At 35.4% G+C, this 25908-nt stretch overlaps 3 protein-coding genes across 4 annotated transcripts in view; 2 read left to right on the forward strand and 1 right to left on the reverse strand.

Moving 5' to 3' along the window:
- The window catches only part of LOC132598565 (leucine-rich repeat receptor protein kinase HPCA1-like), a 31028-nt gene extending 28704 nt beyond the window's left edge, over nucleotides 1-2324 (forward strand). For both annotated transcript variants that reach the window (XM_060311515.1, XM_060311516.1), the window contains 3 exons: nucleotides 561-780; nucleotides 881-1116; nucleotides 1591-2324. In XM_060311515.1, coding sequence (XP_060167498.1) covers nucleotides 561-780; nucleotides 881-1116; nucleotides 1591-2049 — 915 coding nt within the window. In that variant the 3' untranslated portion in view covers nucleotides 2050-2324. The remainder of the gene's footprint in view (nucleotides 1-560; nucleotides 781-880; nucleotides 1117-1590) is intronic.
- A 5929-nt stretch (nucleotides 2325-8253) lies between these two features.
- On the forward strand, nucleotides 8254-17854 carry LOC132598566 (leucine-rich repeat receptor protein kinase HPCA1-like). Its single transcript, XM_060311517.1, has 19 exons — nucleotides 8254-8549; nucleotides 9165-9285; nucleotides 9948-10019; nucleotides 11448-11522; nucleotides 11624-11695; nucleotides 12513-12674; nucleotides 12749-12823; nucleotides 13036-13107; nucleotides 13218-13289; nucleotides 13384-13452; nucleotides 13608-13682; nucleotides 13827-13898; nucleotides 14075-14209; nucleotides 14319-14788; nucleotides 15127-15282; nucleotides 15362-15498; nucleotides 16092-16311; nucleotides 16412-16647; nucleotides 17122-17854. Exons 1-19 carry the CDS (start codon nucleotides 8456-8458, stop codon nucleotides 17578-17580), a joined length of 2844 nt encoding a protein of 947 aa, XP_060167500.1. The 5' UTR covers nucleotides 8254-8455; the 3' UTR covers nucleotides 17581-17854.
- A 4079-nt stretch (nucleotides 17855-21933) lies between these two features.
- LOC132598567 (uncharacterized) lies at nucleotides 21934-24168 on the reverse strand. Its single transcript, XM_060311519.1, has 5 exons — nucleotides 23730-24168; nucleotides 23068-23314; nucleotides 22718-22876; nucleotides 22470-22616; nucleotides 21934-22161 (listed from the first exon to the last, which is right to left on the reverse strand). Exons 1-5 carry the CDS (start codon nucleotides 23771-23773, stop codon nucleotides 22033-22035), a joined length of 726 nt encoding a protein of 241 aa, XP_060167502.1. The 5' UTR covers nucleotides 23774-24168; the 3' UTR covers nucleotides 21934-22032.
- Nucleotides 24169-25908: the final 1740 nt, after the last annotated feature.

Here is a 25908-nt window from a genome sequence, read left to right on the forward strand (position 1 = left end):
AATTTCATTATGATTGATTAAAAAGCTATTGTTATAATTTAGTTGTTGAGACTATTTTCCAATAGCCACATAATTCCTCCTTGCTGTTGAGTAATTACCATTTTGTGCAATAATTTTCAATCCATAAGACACGTGAAGGCTAATATTTCTGTAGCTTATTGGCATAGGTTTAATGCCAGGTTTAAAAGTGCAACATGCCTCGTACTATCAGTATTGCCTACTTGGAACCGAGAAAATGTTTATAACTGATGTTATTGCCCTAATTTTAGGTGGAGGGTGAGAATAGAGTTAGGGACCAATAGAATTATCGTTGGTTGCATCTATATTTCCAGTTTTTTATAAAACAGGTCTGGACCTTTTGCTTCTTATGTTGAGGATTGCGCTAGATTAGTAAAGCTAATGTCTGGTTGAATATTTAAGATTGAGAATGGTAGCATTTCCACCGATGATGAGTTCAATTTGTTGTGTAACATTACCACCTGACACTTTAATTAGTTATATGACAATATTTTTCCCAACTAAAGTTAGTTGATCACTTTAAACTTCTTGCAAACATACAGGTATACAGAGGGATACTTCCAGATGGACAACTTGTTGCAATTAAAAGAGCAGAGCAAGGATCTAAGCAGGGTGCCCTTGAGTTTAAAAACGAGATTGAGCTTCTCTCTAGGTTTCATCACAAAAATGTTGTCAGCCTTGTAGGCTTTTGTTTCAGGCAAGGTGAACAGATGTTGGTCTATGAATATATACCAAATGGCTCCTTGAAAGAAAGTCTTTCAGGTATGTAATTCCTCCTATTGACTGTTATTTTGAAGATCAGCTGCAGGTTTACCACACCTAAAGGGATTACATGACCAATGACTAATGTCAACTTTTGCAGGGAAGTCTGGGATTAAGTTGGATTGGACGAGGAGGCTTCGGATAGCCCATGGAGCAGCCAGAGGGTTGCAATATCTTCATGACCATGTTGACCCTCCTATCATCCACCGAGATATCAAATCAAATAACATCTTGCTAGATGAGCGCTTGAATGCGAAAGTTGCTGATTTTGGTCTCTCCAAGTCGATGAGTGAGCCAGAAAAGGGTTACGTCAGCACTCAGGTTAAAGGAACAATGGTAAGTGCATACTTTACTAATGCTGCAACTGATATGTGAATTTGATTTTATCATTAGGTGGCATTTCTTATTTTTTATAAGTCATTGTTTTCTATATTTCGTAGTCTCTGGAAATTCTTGTCCATCAATAGATATGGACTGATGATCTTCTTGGTTTAATTCCTAAAAGTTAAATCTGGACTCTTGTCCAGAGAAATTACACAATGTGCTGAACTGCCAGGTTCTGTCAATAAGAAAACTGCTCATATGTACATGCAGAAAGTGCTTGATACAATTTTCTTATAGAAAGGAGCGATCAGACTTTCTGCTTGATAACGTCACAAAATTCGTAACTTTTGCATGCAATTGCTTTGTGATTTTTACACAAAGTAGAGAACTTTGGAAGCTTTAAACCTGAACACTTGATTTCATAATTGTTGAAGATTTTGTAAGTGAACATTTAATACGAGCTGCTGTGTACATTTATTGGCTTAGGGCTACATGGATCCAGAGTATTACACAACACAACAGTTGACTGAGAAGAGTGATGTCTATAGCTTCGGGGTTGTGTTACTGGAGCTTATAACAGCAAGGAGTCCTATCGTGAGAGGAAAATATATCGTGAAGGAATTGAAGCAAGCGATGGATAAGTCTAAAGACATGTATAACATTGATAGTTTTGTTGATCCCGCTATCCCCTCAAGCATGACACCTATCAGCTTCAGGAAGTTTGTGGATCTAGCTTTCACATGCCTCGAAGAAGCAGGAGCTCATAGGCCAACAATGTGTGAGGTGGTGAAAGAGATTCAGAACATCATGGAAATAGATGGAATGAACACTTACGCTGAATCAAGTTCAACTTCTGTAAGCCGCGAAGGAACCAGCGCAACCTTTGACCATCCTTACAGTGAAGAAAGCCTAAATCGTCACAGCGGGAGCACCAATTCGCGATAAACGTACCACCTATTCTCCTGGAGCCAGCAGCTTTAACTAAATATGCTTTGTTTGAAAAATGGTAAGTGATTCAAGCAGCTCCTGTCCTTGTGTTATATGTGTACATTCTGTGAATGTCTGAGGGTGTTTTTGCATAGAGAATTAAGAGCTGTGTACAGCCTTATAGACATGATCGAAAAGTCCATCTAAGGATACTGTTTGTGAATTCATTTCAATCTCATATATCCTGTGTGACAATATATGCTCAACTGTGTGGAAATGTTCATTTTATTACATGTCTGTCGTGCTGAAAATTGTCCCTCTAACGTCTATGCTGTTATCTCAGAAAAATAACCAATTGCCATGATCATTGTTAATTTGTTTTATTAATCTAATTGGATCCGTTGTAAATCTCAAAAATTGAAGAGATCAAATATTTGCACATCCACCTCTGTTATGCTCCAAACATTCATTTGAGGGAAGAAATTAGAATTCAGATGAATTTGGCAAGGCCCTTATGGCAACATCAGTTGATCACAGCCAGTCGATTTGGTCCAATTAGGTAAAGGTCCAATTACTTTTTTCTTTCTACATTCTTTTTTATGCTTTGTTAGGAAAAACTTAAGTAAAATGTAAAATTTTCATGGGTCTATTATTTTTAATGGATAAAAATAATCCTTCTCGCTATAATAGCCGTGGGAGAGGTTATAGCACTCGCATAATTGAATATTTTAATATTAAAATTTATCAATTGTTAGAGTTTCTTTCTTTTTTTTTCCTCGTTCTATCTCATTAATAAGTCTGGATGATAAAGGGCATCCAAGTATAGCGCGCATAGCTTTCGCTATGTGTAGAATTTGGAGAAGGATCGAACCAATTGGATCTACTGTAAATAATTTTACTTTATACTACCCGCACGAGATATTTCATGATTGGAATTTGTAAGCTTTTGATTACACGACAATGAGTTTTACAATTACATACTAATAGAAAAAGAAGAAAAAAAAAACATAGATGTATTAGTATCTTTTTCTCAATAATTTCCTTCCAAATTATCAATAGCATATCAACATCAAATACTTTTCTCTCAGATAAACTAGTTGCTAAATGCCCTTTCCTTGGGCCTTGGGTTTGGACAGTAGCGAGTGAACTGTGAACCCACAACATGCCTTAATCAACGTACAGACGGACCCCTCCCTTTGGATGACCACATAAATAGATACGGTGAGTATAAAAATCCTACTTAACTATTGACCAGTATTGTTAGGAACTTTTCAAAATTATACGGCCCAAAAATCACGTTAGACTCACGTAATTATATTTCAGTTTGAAGAAAAAATCGTTTCAAGCTCTAAACTTTCCTAAAGTTGGCATCAAGGGCGGAGCCAAGTGGGTACAAAGACGAACCCCATTCGGCGAGAAATTACACTTTATATATAAAGCTAAAATTATTTTATATAAATATTTATATATAGCAGATGTTAAATCCCCTTGATATATACTTCTTCGTATTTTGAACTCTTGAATGAAAATCACGGCTCGCCCATTGGTTGGCATCCAAGCTTATAAGTATGATACTCCTTTTTCAAAAATCATACAATAAATTAAGATGAATCTAGTATACATTAATAGAATGGATAGTGAAGGTTTATATATACGAACCTATTGTTAGGAGCTTGGAATTAAGGGTTTGCTGTTGGTGCTAATTAGATGGAATTCATTTCTCAACCTGAGACATAAAATTATCTTGACTTTGTTGGTCACTTGCAACGAAACTAGCTGGCAGCGACAGAGACACCACTACAAGAAAGTATAGAAATTGCATGTTATATCCCGTAATTTTATACGTCGAGTTATTCGCAAAAGAATCGACTCAAGTTAAAAACGGGATCATTTTCGGGCACGAAGTAGAAATCTTTAATTTCCGGTTTCTATTAGAACATGAATTGTTTATAAATTTTACTTAGTGTAAAAATATTAATGGAAAGTTGGGATTAATTTACCATGATTAGATTATTAAGTGGGGATTAAAATTTAATTATTCATTAAACAAGTCACTAGTGCACTAAGTGGGCCCCACCAAGACATGTGGCCAAATTTAATTGGCTCAAGCCTTGAGTGGACACTTGTCACTCTTAGGGGCTGCTTATATAAGGGAAAAATCTACACTAAGGAACCATTTATCATCTTCAACATTACAAGAAAAGAAAAACCCTAGAGATAGAGAGAGGTGCTCACGGCTATGGTGGAAAAAAAAAATCAAGTTCACCAAGCTTGATTCAAATTAATTTTCCATGGTGTTTTAAAAATGGAAGTCTATGGGAACGTGAATTTGGTCCTTGAGAGCAGCAAGAGTGGTCTTTAATTGAAGCCATTAAATTCAGCAAATTAAGGAGCCAATTTGCTAAGGTAAGAGCTGATCATTTTCTATATGTTTTAGGATGAATTTGCATGTGTTGTGGATGGTTTGAACATGTTATGGTGAGTAGAAATGAAAGAAAATCATGAAATTATGTATCTTGATGTTGAAGCATGGTTGAAGCCACGAAATTATGTATCTTGATGTTGAAACATAGTTGTAACTTGGTAACACGAATTGTACGAATGTTGGAATGTTGTTGAAATGTTGTTGAATACCATAGGGGCTGTTTTTAATTGAAATTTGCTGGACTGATTTGAATTAATATTTTGGTTGTTGTGATCATGGATTATGTGATGAGAATGAAGGAATTTAATGGTTAGAGTTGGAGTTAAAATTGTTGTGGGTTGTTGTAAGAATTATAGAGATAATAATGTGGTTTACTTGCATATGAATAGATGATGTGGTGTCGTGTGACTGCTGTTGTATTTCCCTGAAATTTGCTGAAAAGATTGCATGAAATAAGGCATAAGAAGTGTATATGGGCTGCTTGGTGTATTGTAGGTGTTCGTTAGAATTTCGGGCATCGTTATGTTGTTGTTGTGGGCTGTTTTGATAAGGTTTTTGGTGGAAAATCTCATGTGATTATATGGCTATTTGAGGTTGTCATTGTTATGGTTAAATTGTAGTTAGGGGCTGTTCTTGAGGAATTGGAGAACTAAGGATAGTTAAGAATTGTATTGTGACGTTATAATGGATGGGGCTGTTTAGAACTTGTTGTAATGTTACGATAGTTTTCTTGCATATAGAGGTTGATGTTGTTGATGTGTTGTTGCTGATGTGAATCATCAAACTTGGAGGAAAGAAGCGTATAAAATATCGTATGCGAAGTGTGTCGATCTGCTTGGTATATTCTTAGATGTTCGTGAGATTATCGGTCATTGTTATGTGGTAACTAAGGGCTATTTTGGGGTTGTTTTGTAATGAATTTCGTGGCTGTTTTGTGATGAATTTCATGGCTGTTTTGCGATGAATTTTGTGGCTATTTTGGGGCTGCTTGTTATAAATTTCGTGGCTGTTTTGTAGTGACATTTTGGGGGCTGTTTGTTGTAATTTTCGTGGCTGCTTTTGTTGAGTCGAAATGCAGGGATTATAGTTATGATTATGTACAATATATGTAGTATATTTGCTGGAGTATGGGCTGTTCTTGATGGCTGGTCTAACATTGTTAAAGGGGCTGGATAAACATAAGGAATTAGTGTATTAATCACTTTGTTGTTGTGGTTGTTGTACTCCATGGATGTAAAGAGAAAGAATGATAGCAATGGTGTATGTAGTGCATATGGGGCTGATTTTGTTATGTCCTTGAGTTGTGTCTTGTTATTGATGTTGTTGACCTCGTATGTGAGTTGTGGATGTATGCAAGTAGTGGAAGTGCTGTCCACTTGTTTTTATACAAAAACGAGTTATCGTTTACTAGCAACCACCAATTTGACGGACATGCTACCATTGTTATAGGTTGAAGTGCCAATCGAGACGAGTTTAAATTATTGAATTGGTACAGACGACAAACGGTATGTAAAGCCTACCTTTCCTTTTTTTGGCATGACCTTTATGAAAAGAACAAATAACGTATATGTATGCTTCTAAAGAAAATCCTATTCTTAGAGCCACTAGGATGGCTAACATCTTTGACTTCCATAAGCTATTCCATATGACTTGATACGTATTTATGATGTTCGAAGATTCTAGTTGTTATGTTTCCGAATGTTGTTCGAAAGAAAATCGAGATGACTAAAGTCTTTGATGAATACTTTGATATGTAAATATGGTCTTAAAGTCTCCATTTGATTTGATCCATAATGTTGTTCGAAAGTTTTCTAATATGAATGATACTTGAATTTCCAAGTATGGCTTATGAAATGTTTTTCAGAAGGTTCTGTACTTCAAAAGCTCGTAACTTTCTTATACTAATTCCGATTGACCCGAATCTTATTTTTGAGCCTTCAGATGTCGGTAAATATATTTGTCCATCAAAGTTTGAAATTTATTTATGTACTTATATGCATATGGTTTCCTCACAACTCCGCTCGTGCTTACTACTATGATATCGTTCGCCGGATCCCGGGCCGGTTTTGTGATCGTGCGCATTATGATATATTCGGCAGTATGCTGTGTTACGATTCCCGAGACCTTGCCATAGGGCCGGGTTCCGTTTATGGAGTTATGCTGTGATATGGCTTATGATTTGTTGTGATGATGTGTTATGTACGGGGTTGTACGGAGATTTGAAACCTTCTGGAGTTATGCTGTGTTGTGGCACCAGCGTCGGAGTGGTGACCACATTCCTGAGCCTTATGCATGATTTTGATTTGCATTACTTATACATATGATTTCCGTACCGGTTTTGATATACTGATTCGGTATTCCCTTCTGTACCTTATGCTTCAGTTATGGTTGGATTTCTGTATCTTATGCTTTGCATACTCAGTACATATTTCGTACTGACCCCCCTTTCTTCGGGGGGCTGCGTTTCATGCCCGCAGGTACAGACGTTCGTTCAAGTGACCCGCCAGAGTAAGGTACTTATTCTGCTATTTGGAGTACTCCTTTTGATCCGGAGCTCATATTTTGGTACATACCTTCTGTTATACATGTTCGACATATATGTATATGGTTGTTTGGGTACGGCGGGGCCCTGTCCCGTCATGTGTTTCTGTTATGGTTTGTAGAGGCCTGTAGTCATATATGTGGGTCATGGGTCACGTTTGTTCGATTATGTTTGTGATTTGTGCCTTAAGCGGCCCCGTTTGCTATTATGGCCAAAACGACCCTTATGTTTGTAAATGTATGTGTATTCGGGCGATGTATATTCCGCCAGCCTACCGGCTTTTGATATGATATTTCGGTACGGGTGACCGCTTAAGATGATATCTGTTTTCAGTATCTGTTCAAAAGACGTATGCTAAATTTGAATAAATTTTTGATATGTTGATTTGGTAAGCGAATGGGTTTGGGTGTCCAATTAGGGCACCAGTCGCGGCCCACGGGGCTGGGTCGTGACATTGCAATAGCTCTTTTGGCAACAAAAATAATATAGTTGGTAAAAGTCAATATTTGACAACAACTTAGTTTTATTGTTGGCATATATGATAAATCTTTTAAAAATGAACTTTTTTTGTTGCCAAAAATTTAATTTTGTTGCCATATAGTATTGACGATTGTTGCAAAAAGTACTTTTGGCAACTAAAAAAAATGTTGTTGCACGTCGTTGCAATAACAGCCGTTGGGAAAAGTTTATACAACAACAAAAAAAATGTTGTTGCCAAAAATACTTTTTGCAATAATAACCTGCAACAAAAAAAAAATTGTTGCCAAATGTCTTCTTTCTTGTAGTGCACCCTAAGTGTTACGTACTTCTTTTATGGAGTATATAACAGAGAGAATTGGACACACAATTTTCTTTTTACTAGGAAGTAGGGGCGGAGCTAGGTAGGCTCCAGGGGTTCATCCGAACCCCCTCGGTAAAAAATTACAGTGTATATATTAGATTAAAATTATTTTTTTATGTATACATAATAGATGTTGAACCCCTTGACTTCTTTGTGTATTTACTTCTTCATATTTTTTAAACCTCTAGGTAAAAATTCTGCCTCCACCGCTGCTAGGAAGGACTATTTCATTTAACTCTTTAAGATGAAATAAAGTCATTGTATAAGTACAAGTTGTATGGGGTCCAATGCATATGGTGCAACATCGCCTTACCTTAGAAAAAGGGAACAATATTTAGCCCGTAGCAGGGTGTCTCTGTTTGTGGACTTAGATTGATCAGTACTTACTACAGTGTTATTTAGAATGATTTGGCTGAGAGAATTCTTGACTAAGTCTTCTACGTACAGATATATTATCCTCTTGCTGATCAGAGACTAGAGTCCACATAACAAATCAACCACTTGTGGTTTCTGTTTCTTTCCATTAGTTTTTTCTCTTCCCTAAAAAAAGAATATTTCTTTGACCCCATTTAGAGAGGAAGAAGAAGGTTAGGTTGCATGGTGGTGGATTTAAACAATGGTCCAAACAAAAATCCTACTGATCATCTCTTGCCTGCTTATTTCTATGCAAGTTTTGGTGCAGCTGGAAGCTTTTACCAATATTGGTGACTGTATGTCTTACTTACTACATCTCTTTAGTTGTTTTTGGTCCTATAATTGATTCATGAAAACTCATATACACTAACAATGTAAAGAATTTTTGCACTAACGCATAATTTAACATGCTATACGATAGGTTGTACGTCTTTTTTTCCCTGGTTATTATTTCTACATATTACAAACAGGTATTCGTAGTTATCGTTTTTTAGGTGATCTGAAGATCACATATATAGTAAAGCAAAAGGCTTTGCAGCTAGCTTCCATGCTTGAGGATGTCTGATATGATCATCATGTATAGATTTACATGCTCCACATTGCATTTTGTATAAGAATTAAGAGTCACTTGAAATTAAGTTCTCAAATGATTGATCAATGAGCCTTCAAACCCTTTCCACTTTGCTATCTCTCTCTGATCTCTACCTGTTTTTTTAATCCTTCTTATTTCCATGGGTTTGTTCTAAAATAAATGTTTGTTTAAATAAAAAGGGACGCATCCCCAACACAGAGCGTTTTTTCTTATTATTCACTAAATGAGGAACTTTATGCGATTCATATATCTGCAGTATTTTCTGAAAATCAATAAATAATTACAGTATGGTAGTCTGAAAAAAAAAAAATGGGTGCAGATGGTGTTCTAGAGTCACTGAAGGAAGAGTGGGAGAACGTACCTCCAAGTTGGGATGGCTCTGATCCTTGTGGTGATCCATGGGAAGGCATCGGGTGCAACAATTCACGTGTTATTTCTATGTAAGCATTTTTTTATTTTTTTTTGTGATTAACTGAAAATTGTCGAATCAGAATCATATCAATTGGAAGTTCTTTTTAGAAAAAAATAATATTACTACTCTTTAAAATATTCCTAAATTTATGAATAAATATTGAAATTAAAAAATTGAAACACAACTGCATCCGTTTACTTATTACTCCAATAATTTAGTCAAGAATTCCACTTTTCCTTAGCTCGACAATGTCACATGTATAATTCAATGTCCACCCTCCTCATATTGTGTCAGCTAAATGGTTTTCTTCCTATTAACTAATTTTCCCCATCTGTTCTATTATAACAAAAATTTAAGAAAAAGAATCTTCTGTTTGAATAAATAACTTAATTATTTTAAAAAATGAGCAACAAAAGAAATTAGCTTTGTAGAAAATTATAGAAGATATTTTATCTCATTTGAGACAATTATGTAACTGTCACTGTATTTGCTCTTCCATTTTGGTCAGTTCATGTGTATAGGGATAAATGCTGGATAACAAATGGAACTAGGTTAAAAAAAAAATCTTGTTTTATTAAATGACGCTTATCTTTGGTTTCTTGTTTCTTTTTCATGCACACATAGTTACTTTTTGTAAATTGAGGCTCTCAAACCTATTATTTTGAGATACTAATGATTCTGAATATTCAGAAAATTATCAAGCATGAATCTGAAAGGGGAGCTATCTGGAGACATCGAGGCCTTGTCTGAACTGCAGATATTGTATGTCTTTCTACTCATTAAATATTAGTGCATTATAATTTAAGAATCATAACTAACGAAATAATTGGTAAAAATCAACTTTTCTATGAATCATTTTAGTTGTAGCTACTAGTTTTGTTTTTCCTTACTCATAAGTAATGGAGTAGTTTGGTGAGAGAAATTTGAAATGACACCTCTTGCTTAGGCGTATTCAGGATTTAAAGTTTTATGGGTTCGTACAACAATCTTAAGGTAACATACAATAACAATTAAGTTCATAATTAAATATTTATACATAATTAAATATTTATAGATATTTAATAATTTTTTAAATATATATAGGGTACGGGTACTAAAAATTATTGTTTCATGTATAACCATAGGTTCTCTTTTAAATCAGCCCTTGCTTATTGATAGTTACTTCCCATGGTTGAATTCAAAATTTAGAGTTAATGAGTTCTACACTCTCTGCTACTCTTCATAAATGTGTTTGAGCTAGAGGCAAAGGCGGAGCCAGAATTTGAATTTTATGGGTTCTAAGGCCCCGTTTGTCCATAGATACCAAAAAAAAAAAAAAAAACACTTTTTTTAGAATTTTGGAGTTGGAGTTGTGTTTGCCTATAGTTTTTGAAATTGTAGTTTTAGGTGAAATGTAGTTGTAAAAAAGTGAAATTTTTTAAAAAATAAGTTTTTTGAGTTTTTGGTATTTTGGAATACAACTTCAAGTTGTATTCGGAATTCTAATGGCCAAATGCTGATTCCGGAAAAAAGTGAAAAAATTTCTGGAATAAAGTGAATAATTCTTATGGCCAAACGGGGGCTAAATTTTAGAATAGCGACATCGCGTGTTAGTAACTGGGTTCTGAATTTAATTCTTGTAATACAAATTAAGTTACTCGGACTCTTCGAAAGTGTTGCCGAACCCGTGTCGGATCCTCCAAAAATACACTACTTTTGAAGGATCCAACACGCGCCTAACTACATTTTAGGCGAGTCCGAGTAACTTAGAATACAAATACAAGAGTAGAATTAAAGCTACTGGGTTCAGCCGAACCAATACGTTTGCTTCTACCTCCGCCCCTGGGCCTAGAGGCAATGGGTTCTGGCGAACCAGTTGCGTCTAGACTATAATCCAACACCGATTAATTTGACCATTTTGTTTGTGTGCATGGCGACGTGTTTAGAAGGATTGTTGTGAACAAAGTTTAACGACTTTGGTGCAATAAAATGATGAAAGTTGAGTAACCATCCGTGAAATTAACTCTGTTCTTGAAGCACCTGAAGCTTTCTACTTTTTGCATGAAATAAATTACTTGTGCTTCTTCATAGCTCATTCACCAATCCAATTTTCCCCCATGTGATCTGCTTGTGCTCCTGCATGCATGCACAAATATTCTTGACTCTTGAATGTATTTAGATTTTGTTCTGATTCTCTGGTTCCTTGTATAGGGATCTATCATACAACAAACGCTTGACAGGTTCACTCCCTCAATCAATTGGAAGTTTGAAAAGTTTAACAACACTGTAAGGGAATTACATGATATAATGCTTAATTGTTGTTAATTCACCAGCCTATTTCTTTAACTCCTGTTTATAGAGAGTAATTGCTCCTAGCTACGTCGCAGGATCCTCGTTGGTTGTGGGTTTTCTGGGCTGATACCGGAGACAGTTGGATCCCTTAGCCAGCTGCATTTTCTGTAAGGATATCAATTTCTTCTATTTTACAACTTTTTTACCAACTATATGGCATGTAATCAGTGTAAGTCTTATTTCTGTTGTTCATATGATTTCTTGAATTGAGAAAAAAATTATTAGAATGCTGGAATATTAACATATTTGTGTGGGACTGACGCGTAGTTTTCGTTGAGTTGCTGGTATATTAACAATATCCATATTCCTACTGATATAGATGGATCCAAAAACTATGCCTGCCAGAGTTGATTACATGGTTTGGATTGTTTTGTTTCACAAATTGATCATTTGACTGATCTTCATCGCATAAAGTTGCTTATTACATGTCTATTATCTCAATGCTTAATGAACTCAAGATATTGAGAAATATGCAGTATTTGTTGTTAAAGCTAGAATATGCAGACATTTCAGTACATGGAACAATTTGTCATCTCAGATTGGCTATCTAATTCGGTTGTGGATGCTTACAATTTAGTTATCGCCTCTGTTTGTCAATTTTTGATGGTATTAAGGGGGAGCACCTGTACTTTTGCGAGTGACCACAGCTCTGTACGCTTGTTGTATATTTTGAAATAGATTGTCCATCAGCCTTTCAGAGTTGGAAAATATAAAGGGTTTCTTGTACTTTTATTCTTATTTTTATTTTGCATAATATTGGCATGGAATGAGTTTAAATGGAGTAACATGGTCAGTGAGGATTCATATAGTCAACCCCAATTTGTTTGGGACTTTGGCGTAGTTCATCGTTGTTATACTATATTGAAATCTTTCCTGTTTCTTCTACTGGGCTACATTTCTAAAACACTAATCTGAATCATGCAGGGCTTTGAATTGTAACAAATTTATTGGACCGATACCAGCTTCTATTGGTAATTTATCAAAGCTATCTTGGCTGGACTTAGCTGATAATAGGCTCAGTGGGCCTCTTCCAGTCTCCCATGGAAGCAAACCTGGTCTAGACATGCTTGTTCACACAAAGCATTTGTGAGTAGTATTGTCCGTTCCTTAAGTAATATCTTCATCTCTCATTTTTATGTGATATACTACTTACCTCGCAGTCACCTGGGGAGAAATCAGTTCTCTGGTGAGATTCCAAATCAGCTATTCAGCTCAAATATGACTCTCATACATTTGTAAGTTCCACTGAACTGGAAGTGTATATGTTTTGTCGATTATTTTGATAGATCAACAATAGTGTGGCCTCTCTTTTTGAGCACTCCCTTTGCCATTTTTCTAAAACTTTCTTGTCTCTCAATCACCCCAACTATCTAAGTTCCTCTTTTTTGCAGCGTACTTCTTCCGTTTGGCTAATGGTTTCTTCTGTTTGTGTCTTGTAATTGCACAGGCTGCTTGAGAAAAACATGCTTACTGGAAAGATACCCCCTACATTAGGACTTGTGCAGACTCTGGCAGTGGTGTAAGTATTTCCAAAATCCATCTTGCTTAAAGAATTCTAATAATGTGCCATCTTTCTTGCTTTACATTACCTGGGAAATCATATTAACTAGATATCCATGTACACTGTAGTCGTCTTGACGGGAATTCATTAAATGGATCGATTCCATCAACCCTCAAAAATCTCACAAATTTGGGTGAACTGTGAGTAGACAAGCAGATGCTGATACAACCTTGCTATGATCTCTGTTTTTACGAGTGTGTGAACCCCACTATAAGTTCTCCATATCACTTGCAGGTACTTATCAAACAATGAATTCACTGGCCCCTTGCCCAATCTTGCTGGCATGAATGTCCTCCACCACTTGTAAGTTCCTTGACCTACAATGCCTTGGGATACTTATGTTTCAATTGGAACTCAATTCTGCTAAGAAAATGCATCAATCTTAATGTTGTGATATTACAGACTATGTCTTTAGATTAGTTTAATTTGCTTTTGTGTCCTATGGTCATGTTTTGCAGAGATATGAGCAATAATACATTTAGCTCAGCTGATTTTCCGCCGTGGTTATCAACTTTGCAGTCGTTGATGACTCTGTACCCATCTCTCTCTATCTTTCCTCTTTATCTCTTAGCATGCATATGTGTATCTGTCTCTGATTTCACGTGCCTCAGCAGAACTCACATGCATCTGAGCGTATATATTATCCTAATTGCACCTCATCAATTAAATGTTCACAGGGTAATGGAGAACACTCAACTTCAAGGAGAAATTCTGCCAAGCCTCTTCAGTCTTTCTCAGTTGCAGACCGTGTGAGTATTCTTTGCCTTTTAGGCCACGGTGCCTGTAATGCAACTATTCTCCTTTTCGCTATGTGCTAGTCTTGTAACAAAGTTTCAAAAGGTAGTACAAAGTGACCTAGTATATGATTCTATCATTCTATATTTGCATTTCAAGTTTATGACAATGAGATGGTTCTTTATGACAGCCTCTTGAAGGGAAACAAGATTAATGGAACACTAGATATTGAATCCAGCTATAGCAGCCAACTAAAGCAGATTGATTTGCAGAACAATTCCATCGAATCACTCACAGGAAGACCTGAATATCCTTTTCAAATAATGTATGTCCTCAAGCCACTTTTTCTCCACTTTAGCAACGAGAAAAGAAATACTAGATCATACCTGTTAGGATAGTTGATAATCTCAGTTTTGTACTTGTTCACTTGGCAGACTTAAGGATAATCCAGTTTGTTATGAAGATGTATCAAAAAACTACTGTGGCGTTGCCCAAGTGAACCTTGAATATTCAACCCCACCAGATAATTGCGTCATAACTCCATGCAGTTCTGATCAAATTCCTAGCCCTACCTGTAAATGTAGTTATCCGTACACAGGCAACCTATTTTTCAGAGCTCCTTCCTTTTCTGACCTGAGAAACACAAGCATTGAGTCACTTCAAAAGTCTATGATATCTTCTTTTAGCCAACATCAGGTGCAAGTAGATTCAGTTTCCTTGAGTAATCCGGAAAAGACAGATGTCTACTTTGCGTTACGCCTGCAAGTTTTTCCATTCGGCCAAGATCATTTCAACCGTACAGGGATTACCACACTTGGATTTACACTTAGCAATCAGACTTTCAAACCTCCTGCAGATTTTGGACCATTCTATTTCATTGGTGAAAGCTACAATTACTTCGAAGGTGATAGAACATTTCATTGATATGTAATTTAATTTAGTCTTATGCACAAGTTTCATCTATCTATGGTCCATTATAAACAATTGTTTCTGATGAAAAGCTAATAACAAAGAGAAGTTGCTGTGCTCAAGTTCTCATATACGATGTGAGAGAAGGGACACATTTAGTTAAAACAAAGCCAAGTGTATGGATTAGCAAATTGTAAAGATATATGGTAGTACTATTATTTATTAGCTTGTTGAGGATCATGCTTGGGTACTGAGTGCAGTTAACTGATGACAATTAACTCTATTCTATACTTGTTACTAGAGATCTGACTTTACAGGTATTGTGCTTTACAGTTGGATCAAGAGGATCTCACAAGTCAATTTCTAAAGAAAATATAATCGGTGCAGTAGCTGGTGGATCTATCCTTTTAATTTTATCACTTATTATAGGAGTTTTAGTTTGCCAAAAGAAAAGAGCTCAAGAGGCTGTTAGAAAGAGCGACCCTTTTGGTGAGTTCTGTGACTGTTCTTTAGTGCTGCTTCTAACTTTTTATTCTGCTGATGGTTAACGGCTTTTTTATTTGTCCAGCTACATGGGATTCTATTAAAGACAGCGGCGGTGTTCCACAGTTAAAAGGTGTAAAATGTTACACATTTGAAGAGCTGAAAAAATACACCAATAACTTTTCAGAAAGCAATTACGTCGGATCTGGTGGTTATGGAAAGGTTGGCTATAATTGACTTTTGTTAATACATTTTTAATTTCATTATGACTGATTAAAAAGCTATTGTTATAATTTAGTTGTTGAGACTATTTTCCAACAGCCACATAATTCCTCCTTGCTGTTGAGTAATAACCATTTTGTGCAATAATGTTCAATCCATAAGACACATGAAGGCTAATATTTCTGTAGCTTATTGGCATAGGTTTAATGCCAGATTTAAAAGTGCAACATGCCTCGTACTATCAATATTGCCTACTTGGAACCGAGAAAATGTTTATAACTAATGTTATTGCCCTAGTTTTAGGTGGAGGGTGAGAATAGAGTTAGGGACCAATAGAATTATTGTTGGTTGCATCTATATTTCCAGCCTGTTATAAAACAGGTCTGGACCTTTGCTTCTTATGTTGAGGATTGTGCTGGATTAGTAAAGCTAATGTCTGGTTGAATATTTAAGATTGAGAACGGTGGCATTTCCACCGATGATGAGTTCAATTCGTTGTGTAACATTACCACCTGACACTTTAATTAGTTATATGACAATATTTTTCCCAACTAAAGTTAGTTGATCACTTTAAACTTCTTGCAAACATACAGGTATACAGAGGGATACTTCCAGATGGACAACTTGTTGCAATTAAAAGAGCAGAGCAAGGATCTAAGCAGGGTGCCCTTGAGTTTAAAAATGAGATTGAGCTTCTCTCTAGGTTTCATCACAAAAATGTTGTCAGCCTTGTAGGCTTTTGTTTCAGGCAAGGTGAACAGATGTTGGTCTATGAATATATACCAAATGGCTCCTTGAAAGAAAGTCTTTCAGGTATGTAATTCCTCCTATTAACTGTTATTTTGACGATCAGCTGCAGGTTTACCACACCTTAAGGGATTACATGACCAATGACTAATGTCAACTTTTGCAGGGAAGTCTGGGATTAAGTTGGATTGGAAGAGGAGGCTTCGGATAGCCCATGGAGCAGCCAGAGGGTTGCAATATCTTCATGACCATGTTGACCCTCCTATCATTCACCGAGATATCAAATCAAATAACATCTTGCTAGATGAGCGCTTGAATGCGAAAGTTGCTGATTTTGGTCTCTCCAAGTCGATGAGTGAGCCAGAAAAGGGTTACGTCAGCACTCAGGTTAAAGGAACAATGGTAAGTGCATACTTTACTGATGCTGCAACTGATACGTGAATTTGATTTTATCATTAGGTGTCATTTCTTATTTTTTATAAGTCATTGTTTTCTATATTTCGTAGTCTCTGGAAATTCTTGTCCATCAATAGATATAAACTGATGATCTTCTTGGTTTAATTCCTAAAAGTTAAATCTGTACTCATGTCCAGAGAAATTACACATTGTGCTGAACTGCCAGGTTCTGTCAGTAAGAAAACCGCTCATATGTACATGCAGAAAGTGCTTGATACAATTTTCTTATAGAAAGGAGCGATCAGACTTTCTGCTTGATAACGTCACAAAATTCATAACTTTTGCATGCAATTGCTTTGTGATTTTTACACAAAGTAGAGAACTTTGGAAGCTTTAAACCTGAACACTTGATTTCATAATTGTTGAAGATTTTGTAAGTGAACATTTAATACGAGCTGCTGTGTACATTTATTGGCTTAGGGCTACATGGATCCAGAGTATTACACAACACAACAGTTGACTGAGAAGAGTGATGTCTATAGCTTCGGGGTTGTGCTACTGGAGCTTATAACAGCAAGGAGTCCTATCGTGAGAGGAAAATATATCGTGAAGGAATTGAAGCAAGCGATGGATAAGTCTAAAGACATGTATAACATTGATAGTTTTGTTGATCCCGCTATCCCCTCAAGCATGACACCTATCAGCTTCAGGAAGTTTGTGGATCTAGCTTTCACATGCCTCGAAGAAGCAGGAGCTCATAGGCCAACAATGTGTGAGGTGGTGAAAGAGATTCAGAACATCATGGAAATAGATGGAATGAACACTTACGCTGAATCAAGTTCAACTTCTGTAAGCCGCGAAGGAACCAGCGCAACCTTTGACCATCCTTACAGTGAAGAAAGCCTAAATCGTCACAGCGGGAGCACCAATTCGCGATAAACGTACCACCTATTCTCCTGGAGCCAGCAGCTTTAACTAAATATGCTTTGTTTGAAAAATGGTAAGTGATTCAAGCAGCTCCTGTCCTTGTGTTATATGTGTACATTCTGTGAATGTCTGAGGGTGTTTTTGCATAGAGAATTAAGAGCTGTGTACAACCTTATAGACATGATCGAAAAGTCCATCTAAGGATATTGTTTCTTGAATTTATTTCAATCTCATATATCCCTTGTGACATTATATGCTCAACTGTGTGGAAATGTTCATTTCATTACATGTCTGTCGTGCTGAAAATTGTCCCTCTAACGTCTATGCTGTTATCTCAGAAAAATAACCAATTGCCATGATCATTGTTAATTTGTTTTATTAATCTAATTGGATCCGTTGTAAATCTCAAAAATTGAAGAGATCAAATATTTGCACATCCACCTCTGTTATGCTCCAAACATTCATTTGAGGGAAGAAATTAGAATTCAGATGAATTTGGCAAGGCCCTTATGGCAACATCAGTTGATCACAGCCAGTCGATTTGGTCCAATTAGGTAAAGGTGCAACAGTTAACCAATTTTTAAAATTTTCAAGTCCCAAAGTGTTGTGAATCTGTCGTTTTTGCCAAAAAAAACAAAATTAATACCTAACACATGAACTCCACTGTCCTGGAGGCAAAAAACCTAATTTGTTGGCCAATATTATCAGTTATCATGTGATCTTTATCGACAGCTGACCAATAGTTTGCTGGTGTTGACTAGCAGGAAAAGGTCAGTGTTTTACAAAGTCGTCAGAACTAATTAATGAATTATTGTTTCCTATAGTTGGTCCTTTTGACATATAAAATGGAAAGGCCAAGAATTTTACTCCATCAATATAGTCTATTTTGATAGTATTTTTATTTTATTTTTTCATCAAAACGATATCTCTGATTCATGTAGTATTAGCAACAAAAAAAAAAAAAAGTCTACAATTGTAATTAGTGACACTAAATTTAGAATTGTGACATCTTCGTCATTATCACACGTCATTGTTTAGGACCTTTTCATTTGAAAATTCTAATTAGAATAGGTCAATGCCAATTTAATTGGTCACTCAACTTGAGAAGAGAATACGGGTGAATCACTGACCCCATCTCATAAAAACCTTAATTACTATAATACAGATTGATGATGGGGACATATATACGTTATCTAATAAAACTTATTGCAAAGTAGCAAATTGGAAGTTGGCTTGAAAATAACGCTCACTTTCCTTTCCCGAATATTCTACAATATTCATTTTCTTTCTGGTACTTTTCTACTTTAGGTATTAGGGTAAGAAGTAAATTTCTCAAAACATTACTCGATTATGTGAATTTATTTAGTAAAATCACTTAATTTAGTTATGTATCACTTGAGTTGGATTTGTCACTTCCAGTCATTAAAAAAAAAATTGACTTGACAAAATAAGCTGATTTTCATCTCATGTATGACTGAATCCGCCCTAAATAATCCAATATCAGCGGACTCATATCAAAAGATCTGACCCAATAGTCAAAATGAGCCTTGAATTAGAAAGCCCTCTTTCCTCTATTCAAGGCATATTTACACTTCTTTTTCTTTATTTATTTATGAGAAATGTGTTTATTTTGTTGGGAAGAAAAATAACTTATTACAAGTTTTATTATTTTTCTTCCTTTTCGCTGCAGAAGAAAAAATCATTTACCATTGAAAATCATTAATCTAAAAAGAGGATAATTGTGGTTAGAACCAACAGATCGGGCAAGGACGAGTTGAATAAACAATTAACTAGGTTTGTTAATTGTCCCTAACAATATGATAAAAAGGATTTAACTTATATATAATGACAATGTTAAAATCTCGTACACTATTAACGTAATTTGACAGGTTATCTATGTAACATCTCGTACCTTTAAACTGAACTATGTTCACGATTAGGACTTAGAAACCAAGATGGGAAGTGTTGGGATTGAAAATTAGCCTCAAATCATTAATTTGATGTTTTACGTCATTTGTACGGGCCGTACTTTTTAGACGTACATCACCAGGAGAAATTCGGAGTTTCTAGAATTTGACATTCCAGGTACGGTCAAGAAGTTTGGGTCGTGCTTGTCACCGTACATTATTGTACGGGATATACATTCAGACCGTACCCTGTAGTTGAAAAATCATGATTACTAAATATTGACAATCCAGGTAAGGCCCATTGTACGGGCCATACATGGTGCCCATACATTTCCCGACTCAGCTATAGTATAAATATGGAACTTCAGTTCCTTTTCTTATTTTTCATATTCTCAAGCCCTAGAACGAAGTGTTTCTCCTCCCATCACTCTCATACGCTAAGTAAGTCTATTCCAAGCCTTTCAAGTGAATTCTAACGTATGCACATGAATCATAAATAGAACCTAAATAGAAATTCATTGTTTCTAACCTAAGGTTTTCAAGAAAACCCATCTCAAAGTTCAAGGTTCAAGCTTTTGGATTTCTTCTCCAAGTTCAGACAGTTGTTACAAGTTTTGGAGCGATTAAGGTATGTAGGGTTTCTATCTACGTGTGGGAACATCATTATTCTTCCCCACACCATGTTCTTCCATGATTATATGAAAGTTCACCAAAACTAGGGTTCTAAACATGCTCATGATAACCCTAAATACATGTACCATGATATACCATGTTTGTATTAATAGTTCGTTATTGTGTTCTTAATATTCCCTTTTAGTTATTGAGAATCTGTTCGTAATCCATGAAAACCCATACGTTGCATTCCATGGGTTCTTAAATGCAAGTTATTAACTATTATGATCAATCCCATGAAAATTGTACATGTTTCCATGTTTTAGACAAGTTATATATATGTTATTATCCTTGTTCACGTTAAACTATACTTATATACCATGTTACAAGTCATGTTTATGTAATTCATGGGCTTCGAAGCCAACTATATCAATGTTCATGTTTTGGGAGTTGCATAGATTACTGAATACCGAGAAGGTTTAATACTTAAAACTACGTATGCCAGCATAGGATAAAGATCGCTCCGCCCAGTTATGACGATTCCTTCATGTTTCCCCATTACGGGATATTGGATCCATTCATGTCATGTTCATGTCTCGTACCCCGACAAGGTATGAGATTGCTTAGCTGATCGGGCAGAGTTCAGACGCCACGTGTTTACGTGGTGGTTACATGTCGGTTATACTAATGCACTCCCATAGATATCTTTACAGACTTAAAATGTTTTATTCATGTTATACATATTCACGTCAGATGATATTCATGTTCATGTTCAACATACAGATACAATTTCAGTTCTACTCCTATTATTGCATGTGCCATGTTTATTTCATTTAGTTGCTTTACATACTAGTATAATTCCAGTGTACTGAGTACTGACGCCCCTTTTATTGCCTGGGAGCCTGATTTCACAATGCAAGAATTGACTTACAGGACGACTGATCTGCTCATTAGGATTATTGTTCGTATCAGCTATTGGTGAGCCCCATTCCATTCGGGGTGTTATCTTTATCTTTCTTTCATGTTAGTTATACAGTTAAGGTATGTCGGGGGCCTTGTCTCAGTAAACAGTTTAGCAGTCAGACTCATGTCAGAGGTTTCATAAACTAGTTCAGTTATGTCATGTCAGATGTTCAGAGTCGTATACTAGTATTGGCTCAGTACTTACATATTTTCACTGTTTCCGCATCATAATTTAAAAAATATTTTCATTAATATTTATGATGACTCATGTTATTCAGACTAACCACGTTTTAAAAAGTGTATTCTGCATTAATTCATGCCTCATGTTGATTCAGCAAGCCATGTGGTTCGCTCGGTCACATGCAGTAAGGCACCGAATGCCGTGTTACGGCAAGACCATGGTGCGGGACTTGACAATCTATTTAATTTTTAATTTACTAATCATATCTATTATGACTAGCTATCAATAGTCATCATAATTTGAGAATTTTTTCCTTGTCCATTATTGAGCAAGAGAACCTGATTGAACCAAATATCAATTCCCAACTAATCATGCTAGTTCGAAATAAAACTTTATAATCATAGCAACCACTCATGAAATTAATTAATGAATGGATCCACAAAATAAAGATGCTCCTGTCATCATATCGTCTCTCCAACTTTTGAAAATATCTACATATGATATTGGAAACTCCTTTAGTTCGTGCTATATAGCTATCAATGGTTATTTACAAAGGTAATGATTCAAAATTCCAAAACTTTTCTTAGTAAAAAAAACGCGTGGTCCTCCCCTCCCATAGCTAAAGGTTAATAAGTTCCATTTCCTTTTCCTTTATCATTTGATAGTGGTGTCATGGGGTGGGGGTGATGAGGGATTTCACTATGATCAAACAGGTTCATATTTGTATATATTCAACTATTAAATATTACTCACTTTTGTTCCTCTTTTTTTTTTTCTTTTTTGGTTTGTACAAAGTGGTAATCAAGTACTATCATCACTATTGGTAGGGCTAGAGAGCACAGCTTGCTTTTTAAGATTGTCAATGATCATAACCAACTTTGTGTTGAAATGGTTCACGAAGCATTTTGGTAACCATCCTGCTGGATCCAGCTGAAATTTCATCCAAAAAGAAAAAAAAAGATTTAGTTTCAAGTTCTAAATTTGAAATCTACATTTTATAAAAGTTAAGATTATATTCACATTACTTGTCAAAAAAGTTACTATAGGAAACCAAGCTTTAGAGACCAAAAATTGTTAGCCGATTTTTCCTCATAGGCCTAAATCTTGGTGGGCACTCAATACATGTGCCGGTAGAAGGTAATAAGTATTTGGTGAAATAGTAGAGGTGCATGCAAGTTGGCCTTAACATTTCCGTTATAAAATATATTTTTTTAATTTGAAAATTTTGGAAAAATTACCTGGACAACGTAAGTGACCATGCAAGAGTCATGGTCAAGTTTCTCAACAACCCATCCAGATTGCAACAATAGGCCTCGTATTGCATTGTTTTGCTTTGGGTGCAACCCTGCTGCTATCTCTTTTGGAAGAGAAGCTACTGCTACTACCTGCAACATTATTATTTTTTAAATATTAAAAACTATATAATTACTTTTTCAAAAGTAAATTTAATTCGTTAATCAATTAAATAGAATGATATTATACGTACCAAGGTGCCATCGTCCATAGTTTCACGACGTTCATAGACAATAAATTCTCTGTTTCTGAAGAGAGGCTTTGAGTTGTCTCCAAATCTAAGGCGTATAATACTTAGGTTATCTTCCAAGTCCTTTATGTAGCTTGCTTCTACTAAGTCACGGTCCCATTGCTGTCATTTAATTTCGTCCATTCATCAAAAACAATTTCGAAATACATATCTCACTTCTTCATTAAAGATAAAACTGAACTTTTTTATATTTGTCATTTTAGAGAATGCGTAAATTTATTATTTTTCAACATAGGAAAGTTTTATTAATTGAGCTCCAAAAATTAATTATCTTGAGTCTAGTTTGAACTCACCCTTGCAGCATCAATGGCATTAGCCACAGTAATGAATTGTTCTGGGGAGACAGATTTGAGCAACCAACGGCTACGGAAAGTGTGAAGTGAAGCTGAACGGCGTTTTGATACCTCGACACCGTTATCTATGCCAAGTATTTTCCAGCCATCATTCCCATTTTTTGAATCTGAAGCTGATAACAACTCTTGGATGCAATTTTCACTTGCATAGAACACATACCTTCTCAATGAGTCCTCACTAATTGACCTACAAGTATTCAAGAATCCAAGAAAATATATTAAGAAGAGAAGGATCTAGAGTATAGTTCCAAATAAAGCAAAGATTTTTCTATTCCTTTCCTACTCCAAGATTTCATTTTGGGACGCACGAGTTTAAGTTCTGGGAACGGATAGTGTAGTAAGTTGAGATATAAGAATAATCTTCCATAACAAGTCTGAATGGAAAATAGAAGAACAACCTAGCTATATTACATAAACTTTTTTAAATTATCAATGTGTATAACTTAAATATGGTTGAAATTTATTCAAAATTCACAAACGTGAAGCTTATAGACGTGACATAGTCGTGGTCATTCAAAATAAGCAAGCAAGAAAGAATAACAAAGCTCACTTAAAAGGAAAAATTGAGGCTGATAATAAGGGAAGAAAATAAAATAACTTACCATGATCTACTACAAGGTGTAAGACTAGAAGTAAGATTACTCATCTTGAATACAAGTAGTACTTAACTTTTCAGCTGCAAAAGGAAGAGAGTTTTAGAATGGTGTTTTTTCAGTTTTGTCCTCAAACTCAGGGAAAAGATAGATGAATTTAAGAATATATATATATATGGTTGAGAAGGGGTGGGGGTTGTTAGATCAAAGTACAATCTTAGATTGTTTTGAAAGAAAAGAAGAGGAAGTTATACTATTATATAGTATGTGTAAAATAATAAGTGGGAGGAGTCGATTGTTGCACATGGAATGCCAGAGTAACCTCCATGATTAAAATTTCAAGTCATTATCTTCACTCTTCTTTCAATTTCTCTTCTCTCTTTATTTTTTTTATTTTTTCTCTTCTAACATAAAAGAAGCTTACCAAACATACCATGTGCATCGTCTTCCCCACTCCTTTAGCCCTTTGTACCTCTTTTTTCGAATAAAAGAATCTTTTTCTTTTTTATCTACCAAAAAATAAAAAAAGAATGGAGATGAAGAAAAGGACTAACAACCAAAGCCAGACTAATATTGCTCACAATTCATTTATTTTTCTACCTAAACTTGCTTGGTTATGGGTGACAACAACATACCCCAAAGGTTCCAACTTTTAACTTTGGTCCCCTCAATCACGTGCCACTTAGCTAACTCACAAAAATGTTACACAACAAAATACCCTGATAGACAAAACTTAAATTACTTTCTTTCTCAAAAAAATATTCCTAGTGTTATTTGCTTCTCAATTTTTTTCTCTTATTCTTTAATTATAAATTTGAATTCATTCAAAGCACTAGAATAATTCTGTAACAGTACCTGCTAACCAGCCAAATCAGTTCTCTGTACTTGTTAAGTAAAACAGTTTCACTTATTACTTTGATGGTATTTTATAATTTATCTTTCGGTGATCGAAAAAAAAATCAGTTTTGGAGCTATTCTACTGAATTGTGATTCTCACAGTACAATAGCAGAGCATTTCACTTATTACTTTGATGGTATTTTATAATTTATCTTTCGGTGATCGAAAACAAAATCAGTTTTGGAGCTATTCTACTGAATTGTGATTCTCACAGTACAATAACAGAGCATGGAGTGGTGAATTCAAGAAAAGCATTAAGAATCAATCTTTTCAAAAGCAAAAGTAAATTATGGACCTGGATAATGGGATGACTGTAGAGAATTCATATAACCCACTCCCACTAATTTTCGATTAGATCGATTGATAGAAAAACAAAATTTACAATGATGCCTACAATTTTGTTCTATGTGAAAAAGGAAAAGTCTGGATCATAAAGTTGAATATCTCATAGTTAGGGGTGTTCAAACGAGACCGAAAAACCGATCCGAACCGATAAATCAAGTCAAACCGATTTAATGAACCGAAAACCGGCTCGGTTTGGTTTGGTTTGGTTTTAGATTTTTAAAAACCGATAACATTTGGTTTGGTTTGGTGTTACTCATAAAAAAAACCGAACTAAACCGAACCGAACCGATAAATATGTACATATTTAAAATATTATATATATTTATATATGTTAATTAAACTTTATCTATTTTTTAACTTCTTCATAATTTAGGACCATTCCAAAAGAAAAGTCTAGCCCATGTTCCCCAAGCCCATTTACAGTTAAAGTAAAATAAAAATCTCTTACTGAATAGTTAACATAAATAAACTCTCCATGATTACATTTGTCTGTTAAGAGGTTTCTCTGCTGAATTTTCTTATTCTACTTTTTGGTAATCTTTTTTTTTTTTAATACAAACACATGCTAAATATTATAAAAAGAAGTTATGTTTTGTGAGTGCACCATGCACTATCTTTTGTTCCTTTTTTCTCTTTTTCATGATGTTCATTCTTGTCTGTTGTGGCTAGGCTTGTTAAGTGATACTTTGTGTTGTTGCGTGCCAGCTTCACCACAGCTCCGCATCAGAATCATCATCAAGGCAACAGAGCTTCGTCCTTTCAAGATGAACAACAACCGCCCTTGCCGGTTGGCTTGCCATTCTGTTCTTGATTGAAGCAGCCATAGCCATGAAAGCCTGTTCTACATTAGTGGCACTTTTTGCACTTGTTTCCATGAAAGGTATGCCAATTTCATCAGCAAAAGCCTGAGCTGTCTCTGTGGAAACTACCTTCTGTGCTGTGAGA

The sequence above is a fragment of the Lycium barbarum genome, chromosome 6 (genome assembly GCF_019175385.1).
Source record: "Lycium barbarum isolate Lr01 chromosome 6, ASM1917538v2, whole genome shotgun sequence".
Taxonomy (NCBI): domain Eukaryota; kingdom Viridiplantae; phylum Streptophyta; class Magnoliopsida; order Solanales; family Solanaceae; genus Lycium; species Lycium barbarum.

Bases quoted from the DNA above. Each gene is read 5' to 3' on its own strand.
- LOC132598567 (XM_060311519.1), bottom strand. From the start codon at position 23,773: ATGAGTAATCTTACTTCTAGTCTTACACCTTGTAGTAGATCATG. The intron at 22,877-23,067 runs GTGAGTTCAAAC...ATTAAATGACAG, and splicing joins ATGCCATTGATGCTGCAAGG to CAATGGGACCGTGACTTAGT. The intron at 22,162-22,469 runs GTAATTTTTCCA...ATGAAATTTCAG, and splicing joins TGGTCACTTACGTTGTCCAG to CTGGATCCAGCAGGATGGTT.
- LOC132598566 (XM_060311517.1), top strand. From the start codon at position 8,456: ATGGTCCAAACAAAAATCCTACTGATCATCTCTTGCCTGCTTATTTCT. The intron at 14,789-15,126 runs GTGATAGAACAT...TGTGCTTTACAG, and splicing joins AAGCTACAATTACTTCGAAG to TTGGATCAAGAGGATCTCAC. The intron at 15,499-16,091 runs GTTGGCTATAAT...GCAAACATACAG, and splicing joins GATCTGGTGGTTATGGAAAG to GTATACAGAGGGATACTTCC.